General features: G+C 35.6%; 1 protein-coding gene and 1 non-coding gene across 2 annotated transcripts; both read right to left on the bottom strand.

The window, feature by feature from the left end:
- Positions 1–2,568: 2,568 nt before the first annotated feature.
- Positions 2,569–2,676, bottom strand: LOC147936305 (small nucleolar RNA R71). Its single transcript, XR_015569702.1, has one exon. It is a non-coding gene; the product is annotated as a small nucleolar RNA R71 (small nucleolar RNA).
- A 13,876-nt stretch (positions 2,677–16,552) lies between these two features.
- Positions 16,553–19,170, bottom strand: LOC104719311 (GDT1-like protein 3). Its single transcript, XM_010437204.3, has 10 exons — positions 18,883–19,170; positions 18,653–18,764; positions 18,486–18,557; positions 18,260–18,400; positions 18,077–18,175; positions 17,907–17,979; positions 17,388–17,476; positions 17,174–17,257; positions 17,011–17,070; positions 16,553–16,937 (listed from the first exon to the last, which is right to left on the bottom strand). Exons 2-10 carry the CDS (start codon positions 18,737–18,739, stop codon positions 16,749–16,751), a joined length of 894 nt encoding a protein of 297 aa, XP_010435506.2. The 5' UTR covers positions 18,740–18,764; positions 18,883–19,170; the 3' UTR covers positions 16,553–16,748.

Here is a 19,170-nt window from a genome sequence, read left to right as displayed (position 1 = left end):
TTATATGATTTTATGAACTTTAATGTAAAAGTTTTTCAAAGTAATAAGTACACTCACACTGACTGAATTATAAAATTTGGAGAAATATTTATATCGATTAATCCTATGCTCTTTTAAATATATTAAATAAGTATGTTGTTGTTTCTACAAATAGGACAACATATATTATAGTTTAACCATGGAGTTAAGCAATGGAAATGAAACTTGTGATTGCAAGACAAAATGATTATATATATTATGTTACACATTGATCGTTTAAAAATGAATATGAACATCTAATTCTTAAATAAAGTTGATTTTTTTTGTTAAAACCAACATATGTGAATTTAAATTTAACTATGCAAATTTAAAAAATAAATATGAATAGATTAGAAAGGCAAGAAATATAAAAGAAATATTTTATGTTTATATAAATAAAATAAAAATTAAAAACAATGTTAAATATATATAATAGTTTCTAAATTAAAATATAGAATCAAACTCTTACAAGTTACAACATGATGTTCATATATTTTACCCTGTTTTCCCTTAACATATTCACATCTTTTGCATGATTTTCCATCACATTTGTCCATTAATGTATAGCTTTAGAACTGTTTATGCATTAGAGTAGGTTTGCGTTGCATTTGCATAGTTTCTTGCATGAACAGGTGATTTTGGATCCTAAGGAGCATGGAAGGAATGCTGAAGAAGATTGAAGCTGTCAAGTGAAGGAAACAAGGGATTTAGAGCTGAAGAATCAACGTCCGGAAGTCCACTCGACCGCCCACTCGACCGTGTGCGGAGAAAGACTCGACCGAATGGAAGAAGCAGAAGAAGATGGCCACTCGACCAGCACTCGACCGAGCACGTGGTCGAGTTGACCGAGCCGCCCTCCTATTTTGTCTTTTAGCATTTTTAGGGCTTCCCTTCCTTTTGCTATATAAGCCTTGTACCCTGCAGCCACCAAAAAGGAGAGATTTTTAGAGTACAATATTCTAGACCTAGTATTTACCCTTTTGGGAATTGTTTTACTTTTGCACTTTCTTTTCCTTAGATTCTCTAGCCACCTTGGAGAAAACTAAGAAATCTTTGATACTTGTTGGTTCTATAACTTTCTAAGTATTGAGTATTTGAGTTTGATTCCTTCTTCAATATTGTAGATCTCTTACTCATCTATCTAATAATGCAAGTTTCATTTATTTCTGGGTTTATCACTTTGTTCATCATGTTCTGTGATTGTGAGTAGTGGCTTAGGATCTTGAGGATGGATTAGGATAGGTAAGTAAAGGCTATGGTTTTTTAGGTCGATCAAGCTTGTTTATTGCATATCTCTTCTGGCTTAGATAAGCTCTATGATATCCTTATACTGAGAGGGTGAGGATAGATCTCAGGCTTCTTAACATCATACCAATGTTTAAGTTGCTGGATAAGGCTAAAGCTAGAGATTATCATTGAGCATGCTAAGAGATTAGATGCTTTGTTTGATTTTTTACAATAATGATCTGGGTTTTAATGCTTGCTCTTATATTTAATAGCCAGTGAGAGCTAGGTCTAAGAAGTATCTGAGCTTGATTGTTATTGCCATGAGAATGGATTAACTTGTCTTGGAAGATCATTGTCTAGGGATTAGCTCATTGATTGAGGTTTGTTGGTCAATCTAGATAACCATAGTTTAAGCCCAGCCCATGAATCCATCCTCAAAACCTTCCTTTGTTTATTGATTTTCTAGTTCAAGTATTGTAGTTTGTTTATTGTTGCTCTGTATCAATATTTGCTATGTTTCTTACATCCGTTTACCAACTCGACCATCCACTCGATTGTGCATCGATCGAGTGCCTGCTCGAGCTCATCTAGAGTTCTTGTTTTTGTTCTGCATTCACCTGTTTCATTTCCTGTCTTGCATCAGTTTATCTTAGTAGCTTTTATATTCTGCATCTCATAATCATCATTAGGTTGTTAGTGACAAACATCCTTTATAATTGGCTTAACTTGGAAAAGTATTCACATCCTGATTGCTTGCATCACACTCATTTTGGTTTGACATCCTTTATGCTACAACTACATAAGGGTAATTGAAACACCTTGTTCATCCATCATCTCTACCATCATTCATCATCATCATACATACAAAAAGAATATGTTTCAATTTGGCGTCGTTGTCGGGGATCGAACCCGGGTCACCCGCGTGACAGGCGAGAATACTTACCACTATACTCAAAGTAGAAGGAAGATTGGTGATAGTGATACTCCCACCACTCATACTCAGAGGTATGGGATAGTTCCTCCTCCTATCCACAACACAACCTTCACAATCAAGACTAGTCTGATCTCAATGGTTCAGAGAAGTATATTTCATGGCCTGCCTACTGAAGACCCCCTTGCACATCTTGATGAGTTTGATAGGCTCTGTAGCCTCACCACTATAAATGGAGTTAGTGAGGATGCCTTGAAGCTGAGATTGTTTCTTTTTTCTCTAGGAGGTAAAGCACATCAGTGGGAGAAGACTCTACCTCCTAGAAGAATCACCTCTTGGGTTGATTGTAAGAAAGTCTTCCTTGCAAAATACTTCACTAGTTCAAGGACTGCATATTTGAGGAATGAGATTTCTGGTTTTGCACAGAAGAATAATGAAAACTTTTGTGAGGCATGGGAGAGATTCAAGAGCTTCCAAACTCAATGTCCACATCATGGTTTTGGACACAGCCTCCAATGGCAATTTCCTCAACAAGAATGTAGAGGAAGGATGAGAGCTAGTGGAGAACTTAGCATAGTCAGATGGCAACTATAATGAAGATTATCACAGGACGGTCAGGTTTGTATCCAATGATCAAGATGAAAAGTACAAGAAGGACTTAAAGATAGTCCATGAGAAGCTGGACAAGATTCTACTCAGCCAGCAAAGGAGTGTTCACTTTCTAGGTGAAGAAGAAGTTCAAGAGCAAGCTGGGGAGAGAGAGTTTGCTGAGATTTGCTACATGCAGAATCAAGGAGGATTCAAAGGTTACAATCAAGGAGGAGGATTCAAAAACAACAACCTCTCCTATAGAAGCACCAATGTGGCCAATCCACAAGATCAAGTATATCCCCCACAACAGCCCCAACAACAAAACAACTATGCACCCAAGCAAAAACATCAACGGTTTCAGCCTAAATTGTGTCTCCCTCCAGGGTTTCACACTAACCAAGGCCAAGAACCAGATTTGAGAGCTATGATGCAACAAATGCTACTTGGGGAAGCAAATGGGCAGATTGAGGATACAAAGAAGTTTGCTGAGCTGAACCAAAAACTAACTTCTCAGTATAATGATCTAAACATCAAGTTTGAGAGTCTGAACTCTAGAGTGAAGTACATGGAGAGCAACATTGCTTCTTCATCAACTCCAAAGCCTAACCAACTTCCTAGAAAAGCCATTCAAAACCCAAGGGAGTTCACTGCTAAAGCTATTAAACTTCATGAGGAAGCTGTCACTGAGGACAGTGAAGTTCAAGCTGGGGAGGATTTATCACTAGTTGAAGCCAAGAGCAAAAATTTTACACAACAGGCACAAGGGGGCAAGGAACTCGACCAGGTACTCGACCAAGCACACGATCGAGTACTTGATCGAGTGGCTGATCGAACCATTGCCACAGAAGCTGTGAAACCTGTTAGGTACATCTCTCCTGCTTACAAACCTCCTTTGCCATTCCCAGGACGTTTCAAGGCACAAAAGCTGAAGGAACTTAGTGATATCATTGAAAGGAAGGAGGTGATGGCTTTACAACAAAAGGAAGTCATTGAGAAGAAAGAAGAAGTAATGGCTTTAAAGGAAGACGTTGTTATAGCATTCAAGGAAGACGAGAGAAGACCTGCTTTGGAACAGTATACCCCATATCCTCTCTACCAAGGCATGCTACTTGAGATATCAAGGAAGAGAGCTCAAAAGCAGGATGAAAAGGATCTTGAAGAGATTGAGGGAATCATTATCCCAACTAAACTTGAAGATCCTGGTCCATTCAATCTTCCTTGCTCCTTCAGCTATCTACACTACAACAAGTGCTTGTGTGACTTGGGAGCATCTATTAGTGTGATGCCTTACTCAATAGCACAAAAACTTGGGCATACTGAACTCAAGACTAGCAACCTCTACATAAGTCTAGCTGATGGATCCAATAAAGATGTGGTTGGCAAATTGGAAAATTTTCCAGTCAAGTTGGGCAAGGCTAGGATTCCTACAGATTTTGTGGTGATAGATATGGATAAGGAGCTGGAAGACCCTATTATCCTAGGAAGACCATTCCTAGCTACTGCTGGAGCTGTAATTGATGTCAAGGAGGGATTGGTAACCTTGAACATAGCTGAGGATTTGATCATGAAATTTGATATCAACAATCCAACCAACTTGCTCTCTAGGTATCAGTCCTTTGTACTTAATGACAAGAGAGATCATGAGATCTCAAGTGAAGTGGAAACTCCCAGGGCTAAACTCTCTTCTCAAGAGGAATCAGTTGAAAAGCTCAAGGGTTCAGTTCAGGAGTTGACTGATTTGGTGAAGGACCTCCAAGTTCAACTCAACAAGAGGTCTTTGAAGAAGGCAAGACCAAGGCTCAAGATTAAGAAGAAACAAGGTTCATGTGTTAAGGGTGAAGTGATCAAGGAACAGCTTCACATTGATCAAGTGGTACTAGGGAGGATCTCATCACCTCCTTGGTCTCTAAACCAAGCCTGAAAAGGCAATCAAAGTCAAGCTTAGTGACTTTAAGCAAGCTCACTAGGGAGGAAGTCCCTAAGGTATCATTGTAAATATGTTTAATTTTCCTTGTAGTTTTGATTTTTTTTTCTTTTATGTTTGTGTTGGGCAGGCCATTTTATGAGAGTGTAGATGGATTTGAAAAGATTTGGACTTGTAGAAGTGGATTCGCAAGCTCACTCTACCAGCCCATGAGAGGTACTCGATCGAGTGGAGGGAGAAATCAGTTCAAAATTCAAATTTTGGTCAAGTACTCGACCATGTGGGGTCGAGTGGTGGGGTCGAGTTGCAGAAAAAGAGAGTCAAAGATTCTCAATTCAAATTTGAATGCCATGGACACTCCTCCCTTGTTTCTTTGTCCCCTTAGCCTCTTTATATAGAGGTAAACTCGGTCCTATGCTTTTCACACTCTTTCATTTGCTTAAAACAATCAAAATCCAGATTAAAATCTCTCTTAAGTTCATCTCTTTGCTCAAGCTTTGTTCTTTTGTTTTTTGGGTTACTAACCTATTAACTTTGAGCTTTGACTCTATTCCTTTCAGTTTTTTCTTTCAAAAATGTCTTCAAGGTTTACAAGGTCATCTCAACAAGCTGTTGTCGCTCATTGGAACGAAGTGATGCACAACTTGCATCAAGAAGGCAAGCAGGTGGAAGTACTTGAGCAGCCAAACAATCGAGTGCTGGCTCGAGTAGGCGGTCGAGTGGCATGCCGAAAAGAAAACATCAGCCAGTTGAGGAAGATCTTGAGCAAACCGAAAGTGAGGAAGAGATGCAGTTCACTCTTCAAGAACACATGAGAAGGAACAAGTGAAAAGGGAAGAGGCCAGCTGAAGAACAACAAGAAGAAAAGGTTGAGAGTGAAAGTGAACAAAGAGGAAGAAGGGCAAGAAAAAGAACAAGAATCTGGTGATCTAACCCCAAGGCAACTCTATGAAGGTTTCATGAGGATGAACTTTCAAAGAACAAGATATCCACACAAGGAGACCATGGAGAAGATGGGAATAGCTGAAGATGTGGAGGTTCTCTTTGAGAAGTGCAATTTAAGCAAGTTCATGAGCTTGCGCATGGAAGGGTATAAAGAAGAGAGCTGTGAGTTCTTAGCCACCATCAAGATGCATTTCTATCCAAGGATGGATAAAGAGTTGGGAGCTGGTTGTTGTGACTTCACCATCAAGGGTAGAAGATATGAGCTTTCTTTCAAGAAGATAGCTAATATCTTTGGATTTGAAGTTAGGAGTGAAAAGAATATGGTTATACCAAGAGAAGAACTCCTCTCTATTTGGGAAACCATTGGAGACAACAACATCTACTCATCCTCCAAGTCCAAGAGCTCAAAGATAGGGAGCCCAGTACTAAGGTACTTTCACAAGTGTCTATCAAACACCTTCTTTGCTAGAAAGGAGACTGGAAATGTGAATGAGGGAGAACTCAAGATGATTGATGCAGCACTCAATGGGATCATCCTCCAAGCAAGAAATGGCACCATCATCCTTGGGAGTAGTGTGGAGACTGATCTTGCCATGCTCCTTCTTGACCAAATGATCTATTATAGAAGCTGGGTGAGCAAGTTACACAAGAGGGGGTCAACTGGAGTTCTAACCATTGGAGGCATCATCACTCCAATGCTAGTGGCTGCAAAGGTTCCACTTAGAGGAGAGCAAGCTAAGCCAAGATGGATTGACACCAACTACCTCACTTCTACTCTCATTCTAGCCAAGGAGATTCACAATGGGAAGCACCTCTTCAACTTTGAGCTTCCAACACTAGGGAAGACTCAACTTGTTCTTCCCAACAAGGAGCTTACCACCATAAGTGAAGGGGTGAACATTTATTTTTGGCCATCTTCTGAGTTCTTGTTTGATGGGACAGCCCAAGTGAGAGTAGATGAAGCTAGAGATGTAGAAATGGCTGATGGGGAAGAGCAATTCTACTTTGAAGACTATGAGCCAAGCCCAAGAGATAGTAGAGGAGTGAGAGAGACTAGCAAGAGGTTGACACTCCTACAAAAGTGGAACAAGTGGCATGGAAAGAACTATGAGAAGCTGAAGAAAAAGGTGGGAAAGATGACTTAGTCTATCAAGGGTTTAAAGAAGGAGATTGCTGAATTGAAGAGTAGAAATTCTTCACCAACACCATCTAACCCTTTGAGGAGGAGTAGCTCAACAAGAGCATTTTCTAGAGCTGAACTAGCAGTGGAACCAGCAAGAGCTTCAACACATGAGCCAATTCAGAGGAGGAGAGGTTCAAGTCGCCCAGAACAACAGTTTTCGAGGCACTCGACCGGCTCACTCGAGCATCCACTCGACCGAGCACCTCCAGTGCACTCGACCGAGTACTTGCCAAGGCCTCCTTATGGTTTCCCAATTCCAGCAGGATATCCAGGATATCCCTATGACCAAGCTTACCCTCTCATCCCTCCCCAATACTTTATGGATTCAGCCCTCTTGCAGCAATTCTACCAGCAGCAAGGTCAGCAATTCTTCCCACCACCACAGACTTGGCAGCCAACTCGACCACCCCACTCGACCAAGTACCAGTCGATGGCTATAGTCGAGCTGCCTCCTTCTCCACCTCCAAGTCAACTACAAGGCTCCCACTACACTTATGAAAGCATGAATGAGGATGTGGACAGCTTCTTCCACAATCCCTGAGGTAACAACATCACCTTTACCTTGTACATACCATTGCATCTCTAGTTTAATTTTATTTTGAGTCTTGAGTCCTCTTACAAGTTTTTATTACACAAGGGACTGTGTAATTTAAGTTTGGGGGAGGGCATTTGACATTGTTTTCTGTTTTCTCATTTCAAATTTTTAGCATAATCATGTTAGTACTTGCATTTCATATATGGCACAGAAAACCATAAAAATTTGAAATTTTTTGCAAAAATCTTTACAAAAAACAGAGTGTTCATGTAGTTTGCATTACATATTGGCATCTTGTTTAGCTTGTTTAATGTAGGACTGTTTCATATTTGCATTGGGCATCTATGATGAATTATGCCTTGTTAGCTTGTTTAAATTCACTAAATTAGGATCAATGCCCAAGTTAATAGTACTTTGATGCTAGTTGAGTAGCTAGAAGCATAAGATTGAACCAAGCCTTGAATTCCTGCATTGCATTTGGTCTAAATTGAAGCATGTTGTGATATGATGCCATTTCCTATTTATAAGAACCTAATATTGACTTGTAATTATCAATTTGTGCATTGCTTTAAACTCATGGATACCATATACATATTTGGATCATCTTTCTCCTTTTTACCACTCTTGTTGATCCAAGTAGCTGATTGCACCATTAAAATCAGTTTCCCCTACCCTTAACCAACCTTTCTTTCAAGCCATGTTTATTCTTGTGTGTGTGAGGCCTATTTTGGGATTGAGCTTGGTAGAAAGTGTTAGGTTTGAACTGACAAGAATAAAACCTTGTGTAGTTCTAGTTTGCATTTTTCAAACTAGATAGGACTAGGTGGTTTAAATTCTGGGTTTGGGACTGGTGTGTTCAAAAAGAAAAGAAAAGAGAGTGAAAAGAGAAAAGAAAAGGGTAAGTCATTAGGAGGGAAATTTTTTAAAGAAAATTCAAACTCTAAGTGAAAGGATGGGAGTAGTAAAAGTTTCAAATAAGGTTCTGGTCAAAGAAAAGAAAGAAAGAAAAGAAGAGTCTAGTAAAAAGCTTTATGACTTGAGAAACAAGTAAGAGAAAGAGCCTTAGCAAATAAGAAAGCCCATTCCACTAGAGAGATCAAGTAAGAAACCCCTCCTACGACTGAGAAACAAAGAGAAAAAAAGGTAAAAGAGAAAAGAAGAAGTTAAAGGGTAGAACTAGGACATTATGGGTTTAGAATGATTAGGAACAAACACTTTGGGTAGACAAGGTTCTGTTCTTGTATGTGTCTAAGTGATCTTACCTTTAGCCTTCTTCTAAAGCTCAATCCACTTTTTGTGAGAGAACCCTTGTATTTGATAAGCCCCACTTAAAAGAGAGACCATCATTGTCTCTAAACCTTTACCACCAAGCCAAATGAGTTTAAAGCATTGCATAAGATTTATTCATTTTCTTACTTAATGAATGTTAAAGGAAATGGTTGATTTTAATGCATGTAGATATCTAAGACTCAAATCAGTAAAGGTTGTGAAAGGCTTGTCTAAAATTTTTAAGTACAGCTCATTCAACTTGCATCATAGTACTAGTAACTTGGACATTGGTTCTAGCTAGTTTGTAAGCAAGCTTTAGGAGCTGAGATCCCACTTTCAAACCTCACCTACCTTCTTATGTCTTTCATTTGCTTGAGGGCAAGCAAAGACTAAGTTTGGGGGTGTTGATGTTCATATATTTTACCCTGTTTTTCCTTAACATATTCACATCTTTTGCATGATTTTCCATTACATTTGTCCATTAATGTATAGCTTTAGAACTGTTTATGTATTAGAGTAGGTTTGCATTGCATTTGCATAGTTTCTTGCATGAACAGGTGATTTTGGATCCTAAGGAGCATGGAAGGAATGCTGAAGAAGATTGAAGCTGTCAAGTGAAGGAAACAAGGGATTTAGAGCTGAAGAATCAAGGTCCGGAAGTCCACTCGACCGTGTGCGGAGAAAGACTCGACCGAATGGAAGAAGCAGAAGAAGATGGCCACTCGACCAGCACTCGACCGAGCACGTGGTCGAGTTGACCGAGCCGCCCTCCTATTTTGTCTTTTAGCATTTTTAGGGCTTCCCTTCCTTTTGCTATATAAGCCTTGTACCCTGCAGCCACCAAAAAGGAGAGATTTTTAGAGTACAATATTCTAGACCTAGTATTTACCCTTTTGGGAATTGTTTTACTTTTGCACTTTCTTTTCCTTAGATTCTCTAGCCACCTTGGAGAAAACTAAGAAATCTTTGATACTTGTTGGTTCTATAACTTTCTAAGTATTGAGTATTTGAGTTTGATTCCTTCTTCAATATTGTAGATCTCTTACTCATCTATCTAATAATGCAAGTTTCATTTATTTCTGGGTTTATCACTTTGTTCATCATGTTCTGTGATTGTGAGTAGTGGCTTAGGATCTTGAGGATGGATTAGGATAGGTAAAGGCTATGGTTGTTTAGGTCGATCAAGCTTGTTTATTGCATATCTCTTCTGGCTTAGATAAGCTCTATGATATCCTTATACTGAGAGGGTGAGGATAGATCTCAGGCTTCTTAACATCATACCAATGTTTAAGTTGCTGGATAAGGCTAAGGCTAGAGATTATCATTGACCATGCTATGAGATTAGATGTTTTGTTTGATTTTTGACAATAATGATCTGGGTTTTAATTGTTGCTCTTATATGTAATAGCCAGTGAGAGCTGGGTCTAAGAAATATCTGAGCTTGATTGTTATTGCCATGAGAATGGATTAGTTGTCTTGGAAGATCATTGTCTAGGGATTAGCTCATTGATTGAGGTTTGTTGGTCAATCTAGATAACCATAATTTAATCCCAGCCCATGAATCCATCCTCAGGACCTTCCTTTGTTTATTGATTTTCTAGTTCAAGTATTGTAGTTTGTTTATTGTTGCTCTGTATCAATATTTGCTATGTTTCATACATCCATTTACCAACTCGACCATCCACTCGATTGTGCATCGATCGAGTGCCTGCTCGAGCTCATCCAGAGTTCTTGTTTTTGTTTTGCATTCACCTGTTTCATTTCCTGTCTTGCATCAGTTTATCTTAGTAGCTTTTATATTCTGCATCTCATAATCATCATTAGGTTGTTAGTGACAAAAATACTTTATAATTGGCTTAACTTGGATAAGTATTCACATCCTGATTGCTTGCATCACACTCATTTTAGTTTGACATCCTTTATGCTACAACTACATAAGGGTAATTGAAACACCTTGTTCATCCATCATCTCTACCATCATTCATCATCATCACACATACAAAAAGAATATGTTTCACAACACATATGAGATATAACAACATTTGATATTGGTGGGAGAGGAGGAGAGAATGATTATTATAAAATGGTAATCCAAATTAGATAATGGAGATGAATCTTTTAAAAATAGAACAATGTAATATATATATATATATATATATATAGTACTTTCTAAATTAAAATATTGATTCAAACTCTTACTACACATATGAGATATAACAACATTTGATATTGATGGGAGAGGTGGAGATAATGATTACTTATAAGATAATAATCCAAATTAGATAATGGAGATGAATCTTTTAAAATCAGAACAATGTAAAATATATATCATGTAAAAATTTACAATGATATTTCATTTGTTTTTTACAACCTATACAACAAAAATAAGAAATCAAAAAAAAAAAATGATTTGAGGTATTGTAAAAGAGAATGAGAGAATGTGAAAATGAGATAGTAAAAAAATGCCAATACGAGAGAATGAGAGATTGAGAGAATGCTTATTTATATGATAAGAAATGATGGAAGTTACATTTAGAATTATAGAGTTACAATAGTAATTTATTGTGTTTGAATAAAATTGAGTGGTAGAATATGATTAATACATAATTTATTTTATGTTCAGTTATAATTTTATTTTAATGTGTAAGTTAAATGTATTGTGTTTATTGGGTCTTAAATATTGGTTAAAGCAATTAGAAAGCAAATAAAAAAATAAAAAATTAGAAAACATTAAATGAAAATCAACCAATAAGGAGAGACCAGAACCTTAATTTTATATATATGATATATTGCTTTAAACTTTGAAATGATAAATATATTATAAACAATAATTTTACATGAGAAATATATTAATTTAGCCAACCAAAATATGAATATAAGTTTAGCCAACCAAAATAATTAAAAATATTAAAATTTAACCAAAAATATTTTCTCTTGAAAGATAAATAAGTTAGTAAGATGAATGAATTAATGTACAATTATTGGATAGGAGTTACATTTGAGTTAAATGGAGTTACATGCCTTTAATTATAAATAAATATCTTAATTTTTTATAACCTAAAATAAAAAGAATACCAAGTGGCCGAATCAAAATTCACATGATTTGGTTGTTTGTTGATATAAACTCAACACTTACACATAATATTTCAAAATAAAAAAAATACTTTTGAAGTAACAAACTAAATTAGTTTTCTTATAAAATTATATGAATTTTTCAATCTCAATAATTTTTAAAACCCTAAGGATAACTTATATTTTTTTGGTTTTTTTTTTGGTTTTTCACTCATCAATTTAATTTATAGTGCTAGATTTCATACTAATGGTTTTATCTTTAGAGAATTTAGTTAAATGGTATTTTTAAAATTAGATTTTATTTTTTATATTTAAGTTCCAGTTGAATATGATTTCTTTTTTGGATCATTTTTTATTTTGATTAAATACACAAAAAACAATTGTTTAATTATGTTCTTTTTTTTTTCAAAAACCTCAAATCATAATATATATATATATATATATTAAATTGATCTTTGCAGATTTATCAATTGGATCACAAAACAAAATAGTCTTTATAAATAGAGTTGATTAAAAGATTAATATATATATATATAAGATATACATATCATACAAACTCTAAAACTAAGCTTTTACAATGATATTTGATTAGATTTTTTATAACCCACACAACAAGAATAACAAAAAAAATACAAAATTAAACAAAACAAAAAAAAAAGATTTGAGAGTAGTGGAAGAAGAGGAGAGAATGAAAGAGTGATAGACTAATAGAATAAGATAATGAGTATTTATAGGAAGAGAAATGATGAAAAATTACATTTAGAAAAATGAGAGTTACAATTCTAATTTATTGTTTTGTTTTAATACAATTGATTAATACAACTTAGTGGAGAAATAAAGTAATGCATAATTTATAGGGGGAATTTATATGATTTCAGTTTATATAATGGGATTTAAATGTGAAAATTAATTGTTTTTAAATTTGTGTTTTAATATAAATATTTTTTTTTGTTAAATTACATTGCCAAGTGGACCAATAAGGAGAGAGTGAAACCTTACTTTTATATATATATGATTCTTGTATTCCTGATTTTATTTTCCGTTGCTCTTCACAATGACAACACAGTTCATAATGAATTAATATATTAAGTGTTTAAAAAAAAAATTCGAGAATATTACCACTAAAAAAACGAAAAGCAAACATAGGGAAAAATAGTTTAATTGACATCATTGGATTAGAGCATCTCCAATGGTTCTCTATTTTCACCTGTAAACTCTATTATAGAGTAGTTTTGCTCTAATGGATCTCTATTTTCACCTCTATAATAGAGATTGCTATTTTTTCCCCTATTTTTAGAGGAACTCTATTTTTTCCTCTAAAAATAGAGGTGAACTATTTTATTTGCAAAGTATTCCTCTTAATCTTTAACTTTTTTTATTTATGACCAAAATAAATAAAATAAATATTTTTAAGAACTAATAATAAAAATTTAATAAAGTAAGTTATAATATTTATTTTTCATACAATCCATAATAATTATAATATTTATTTTTTTATTCAATTCATAATAATTATTTTAATACAAAAAACTAATAACTTAATAATCCGGTAAATTACTTTGGGATCCACCAATATCGCTAAAATATTGTCCAAATGAACCAAATGATGTAGATGGAGGAGGAGCTTGTTGGTTTTGTTGTTGATTATTCCGCTTTTGTATAATCTGTGCTTGTTCAGCCTCAAAATATCTACGAACATTTGGATGCACTAATTGATCATTTGTGGGAAAAATACAGTAATGCAGATGGTTAAAAATCTATTATATTTTATAATTTTTGTATGATATAATGCTATTTATAATAATAAATATTTAATTTAAATAAAAATAATAATTTTATGAAAGTGTTACAAATTTAAAGTAAATTGGGTTACTTTGCAATTTTTATAAATAAAAGGTGTTAATTGTAAAATAAAAAAAAAAGAATCTATTTAGAATATTCTTTTTTAAAGGAAAAAATAGAGAAAATCATTGGAGCAAAACTCTCTTCTATCCTAGAGATCCTCTATTATAGAGAAAAAAATAGGAGAAACCATTGGAGATGGTCTTAAGCAACGAGTGTTTATCTTTAATTTCAGAGCTTTCTAGTAAAGGACTTGCACCAATATTTTTTTTCTCTTTATGTGAATCGCAATAAAAACGATTGGGGATGTCATGCATGGTTCTAGCTAGGTTATAGTGAGTTCATGGTTACTTTTCATCATAGTGAGTTCTCAACCCTTTCATTATACTTCTCGACTCCATTATATGATGTTAGTCAAAATACTAGGGTTACTTTTCATCATGATGAAGTGGAATTTTTTTCAATTTTGGCTATCAATCTACTGTATGAACTAAACTAGCTTTGGGCATTCGGGTACTCGTGAAATGACCTGACCGGTTATTTTTTTTTATAAATAATAATAATAATAATAATAAATAATAGTAAACTACAACTAGTGGTCTCATACCCACTAGCCACCTAACCACAATCACAACCAACAGCGGAATAACCAATACCAATAACTAACCAATAATAAACCAATATCCTAACCATAACAATATCCAAATACCAAACAACAAGAAACACCAAACCGGCAATCCTAGGAATGTTTCTAATGACCCAACTCTAGCAACCTAGCAAATGCGAGAAAACATCCAATCGAGTCCCTAGAACATCCTCCTCTTCATTGCCTTGATTCCATAATCACACTTTACCTTTACCTGCACCACAAACACAAATTGAGATGCATGAGTATTTGATAAATACTGAGTGAGACAATCCTCCCATCTAATGGGCTATACACACAAGCAACAGTGATTCCAATGTTCCAAACAAACAACAAACAAAACATATAAACCAGGAAAACAGACATCATCTCGCTGGAAGGGAGGTGTCGACCGACACCAGCCAAGTGTCGACTGACACTGGCATTGGTGTCGACCGAAACTACCCCACAGTGTCAGTCGATGCCGTTTTGCTGGTGTCGACCGACACCAAGTGGTGTTGACCGACACCAAGTGGTGTCGATCGACACTACCTCTGCAACCGTGATCCGCACGAAGCCGAGAGTCGGATCTCGCTCCCAAAACTTTACCAAAACGTCCAATACTCAAAACCCAAGCCGGAAACATCCCTAGAAACCTGTAGCATCCAATCCCCATCAAGCAAACACACAAAACAACAACAAACAAGCAAGAACAAGGAAATCAAAGGCTTAGATTAGTCATGGTCATGCACTCACCTTAACAAGTGATTCACGAAAATAACAATAACCAAATGAGAGGCTCTCCAATATCCAAGAACAACCAAACTCGCTCCTACAACCAATCACACCAATAAACAAACATTGAAAACAAACTAGCAGAAAAATCAGAACATAACAACCTCACAAGTGAAACCACGAAATCAAAACGAACTGTTAACTATCTAATCCCTTCGGTGAAAAGCAAGGTCGACACGTCCTGAAGCGGCCCACAAAATTTTGGAACCGTCAGATCTCAGGTGAAACCGAAATTGATCCCGAAACATCCGCTGGTCTCAATCCGCGACTGAGACAAAACGCCCCACTAAACTGCCAATAACTCCTCGAATAGTAACCCAAATTCACTTCTGTAAAAGGGAGAGTGTACGAAAATCCCTTAGCTACAAGCCTACTAAAAATCAATACGTTTCGAAACGTTTTGAGTAATCGGATCTTCCTTCTCCCAAACCCTGACAGTTCTGTTTCTCTCGTTACTCTAAAGAAAAAGTTTCATCTCCTTCTCTTCCTCCTTTACACTAAACAATTAAGAGTTCTCTCCCTTTCTCTCTCTCTCAGAACAATGTCCACAATAGCAAAAACAGGAGACGAGGCTTGACTTTGAGAAAGAGATTAGGGATTTTTGGTTTAATTAGATTAAACTAGGATTTAATTAAACCAAAATTAATTAAAATCCACTCTTTTGGTTTCCTCAACATATCTCAAATTCTATTCCCGGAACACGGATGTTACAACTCGGGTCGGGCCGGATTCGGGTAGGAACCGATCGGGTTTGGGTCTTTCGGGTAGAGGAGTTTAGGACCCAATAGGGTAAATAGAAAATATCGGTTCGGGTTTGGTTCGGGTCTTATCGGGTTCGGGTCGATTTAGGTTTAAAATTTCAGAACCTATAAATACCCAGAAAAAATCGGATATCATTCGGGTTCAAATATTTTGTACCCGATTATCCAAAATTTTACCCGGTTACCCGAAATACCCGACTTTTACCCGATTATCCAAAAATTCTAATGTTTAATCTTAAGAAAAAAACTTTAAAAATTTAAATTTTAAAAGTTTTGGTTCAAACTAAACATTTCAATATAATTTTGGTTATTTTGAGTATTTTGATCTAGAAAATTAATTTTTTAAAAATTTAAGCTATAGTTTTGAATAACTATGTTATAAAGAAACAAATTATAACTAATATTTTATGTATATTATTTTATTTCGGGTATGTCGAGTACCCATTCGGTTCTCGGTTCGGTTCCGAGTTCTGTTCCGGGTTTTTGGGTTTAGGAGATTAAGACCCAATAGAGTATTTTACTGGTTTCGGGTTCGGATTCGGATCCATATTTTCAAGTCAGTTCTGGTTCGGATTTTTGGTTCCGGTTTTTTTGCACATTTGGCAGTTGGTTCTAGGAAAAAAAAGAACCTCGTTTATTTAGTCGGGGATTATATACGCCTTGATATATATTATATAGGGTTGATGGTTTAAAACTTCTCAGGATTTATGTCTTACTTACGCAAGGACAATATGTTGAAACTTGAAACTATTATAGTTTCATACCGAAGCTTGGGAGAGGCTTCATGAAGGCGATCAACCAACAATTCTTACATGAACTCCAACCCGCACATGATTTCTATATGAAAAATAGAATAGTTCAAAATTTTATTAATTAGGTTTGTTACACTTCAAGATATGTAAACGCATTGATGTTGGATTCTGTTACTTTTGCCATTGAAATCAAACAAAATCAAACTTAATTTTAAAAAAACAGAGATACTTTACTTGGACAATGTCTCTAACACCCATTTTCGAAAAAAATATAATTACTATAGTGGAGGATAAAAATAGGACGACACTGAAAATCCGAGGAAGAGGAGGCCTCCAACAGTTGCAACTGTGCGTTGCGAGATCCTTGAAGCCAGCATGCTTCCTCCAACAACCGCTAGTGAAGTACACATCGTGTGTCCAATTGTTGCCCCAATGGCCACTCCTATGGCGTTCTTGTGAGTCGCCAACTTCAAAAAAAACAGACATAAATTCATTTGACTGGTCAATTTTACTAAGCTAGATATGAGACATGACTCTTACAGCTATTGTAGCAATCTGGCTACGGTCGCCCCATTCAGCTAGAAAAGTTAAGATGAAAGACTGCAAAAAAAAAATACATGAGACGGGTTATATAGTCAACTTTTTAAACAGTTTACGGCTAATGTACAAACCAATAGCATCAATATATCCAATAAAAGATTACCTCTAGAAATATTGGGGTACAAAATCTTGAGAATAAGCGACGGAAAGGAGTCTTTCCTTGGCCTGACTCAAGCTTCTCTTCAACCTTTACCAAAGATAATGGGAAGTCAGACAAATTTAAATGTTGATAGAAAATAAGAAGGTCAGGCACATTTTCTTTTTAATTGTAAAGATGCAAACAATTGGCAAACACAAGTAGCATGAGATCCACATACTTCCTCCATTTCCTTCTTCTGATTTGACTTTGAATCAGTAGACCTCCAAGCAATGTAGAGTAATCGCAAACCAAAAAATGCATAGAGAACTGCATATTCAAAGATGAAAGATCCTTCGAGTGAGACTCAGATTGAAACGAAAGAGTCACCAAAACTTACAATCATGTGCAACAATGCCAATGATAATAATAATAATACAGATACTACTACAACATTAAAGTGTTGTTAGTTTGGATAGTACTTCTCTACTAAATGAATCAACTATCCATCAATTTCACCATATCAAATAAACTTAGATACCAAGATATACAGTTCAAGAAAACTTGAGTTTGCAAAATCAGAATCACAAGACGCACTAAAAGATGAGTGGATAGATATTAAGCTTCAGAAAGTACATTTTAAGACGACAAAATTCATAATCATATAGTCGCATAGCGCTCTCAAAAATTTTAAGCTAATAGAAACTTTAAAAAAATATAAAGGGTGACAGTGTTCAAACCATATGATTGAAGGACATACCTGTAGCAGCGCTGTTAGTGTGCTTCCTTGATATCAAGTTTGGCACTATTCTACCAAGTCCCGTGGAAAGTATCTAAATCGAAATCATAGATATCAGACCGTAACCCTTTCTAGTATTAAGTTTTCTCAAAGAAATATATGAGAAACTATTCAAGTAATCTTGCACTTACAGTCATAACAAACAAAGCAGAAAGTGCACCCGATAAAACAGTAGCTTTGGGATGTCGCATAGCCATCAACGCCGCTATAATAAACGTTTCATCCCCAATCTGACACAAAGACATATCAAGTTTCTCCAACTAAAAAGAATCAATCACCCTAGGCTTGAACCATATAAACAAAACCACACGAACCTCGGTCACAAGTATCATGGAGAAACTGGAAAACAAAGCATCAAATACACCAGGGCCAGTTGCTTCAAGGTCAAGATTCAAACCAAGAGCAGCAATATTGTCTACACCAGCATCAACTCCACCAATCCTTTCAGTACCAATCTTAAAAAAAAAAAAAAAGAATCTATAAACAGATTCTGATTCCAAAATTAAAATAAAAAGCAGATCGAGATTTAAAAAAATTTACCATTCCACGACGACCAAGCTCTTTACCAGAAGATCCTTCTGATTCTTGTCTCTCATTCTCAACCACCGAATCCTAAGTAAAAGGTTGTTATACAAAATTGATTCAATTTGAAAAGAGGAATCAATGGAGGAAAAAAAAATTAAAAAAATAAAGGAAATCGTATATACCTGAGCGGAGATGGAAGAAACGAAGATGAAGAAGAAGATGATGGTGGAGATGAGAACCAAACGGGTAGGGTTTGAAAGCAAACCCATGAGTGATGCGAGAGTTTTGCTAGATCTGTTATTTTCGCGAAAATGGATGAATCTCTCTCTCTCTCTCTCTTTGTTCAAAAATTTTCTCGGGAAAGAGCGAATCTGAGGAAATTGGGATCTGGAAATTTGAAAAAAGTACTTACGGTTTAGAAGAGGAGGAGGAGCATTGGAAGAATCGATCGGTGATGAGCTTGGAGCGTGTGAAGCTGCTCCGAGACAGAGAGATCTGTGCGGATTTGAAGCTCTCTAGTAGTGGGATTTTTAATTAAAAATTAACTCAGTTTTTTTAATGATAACTCAGTTCATATTTATTAGTTTAAGAAAAAAATGTTTATAGAAATTGACAAGTATTTTAAGAAATTGAATTATATACTGAAAGTTTTTATTTTTATTTTCTGTCAAATATACTCAAAAAGAATAAAATTGAAGGT

This window comes from Camelina sativa, chromosome 10, assembly GCF_030686135.1.
Source record: "Camelina sativa cultivar CO46 ecotype springtype chromosome 10, ASM3068613v1".
NCBI classification, from domain to species: domain Eukaryota; kingdom Viridiplantae; phylum Streptophyta; class Magnoliopsida; order Brassicales; family Brassicaceae; genus Camelina; species Camelina sativa.
The sequence above is the reverse complement of the archived record's forward strand: the minus strand, read 5'-3'. Positions and strand labels throughout refer to the sequence as shown.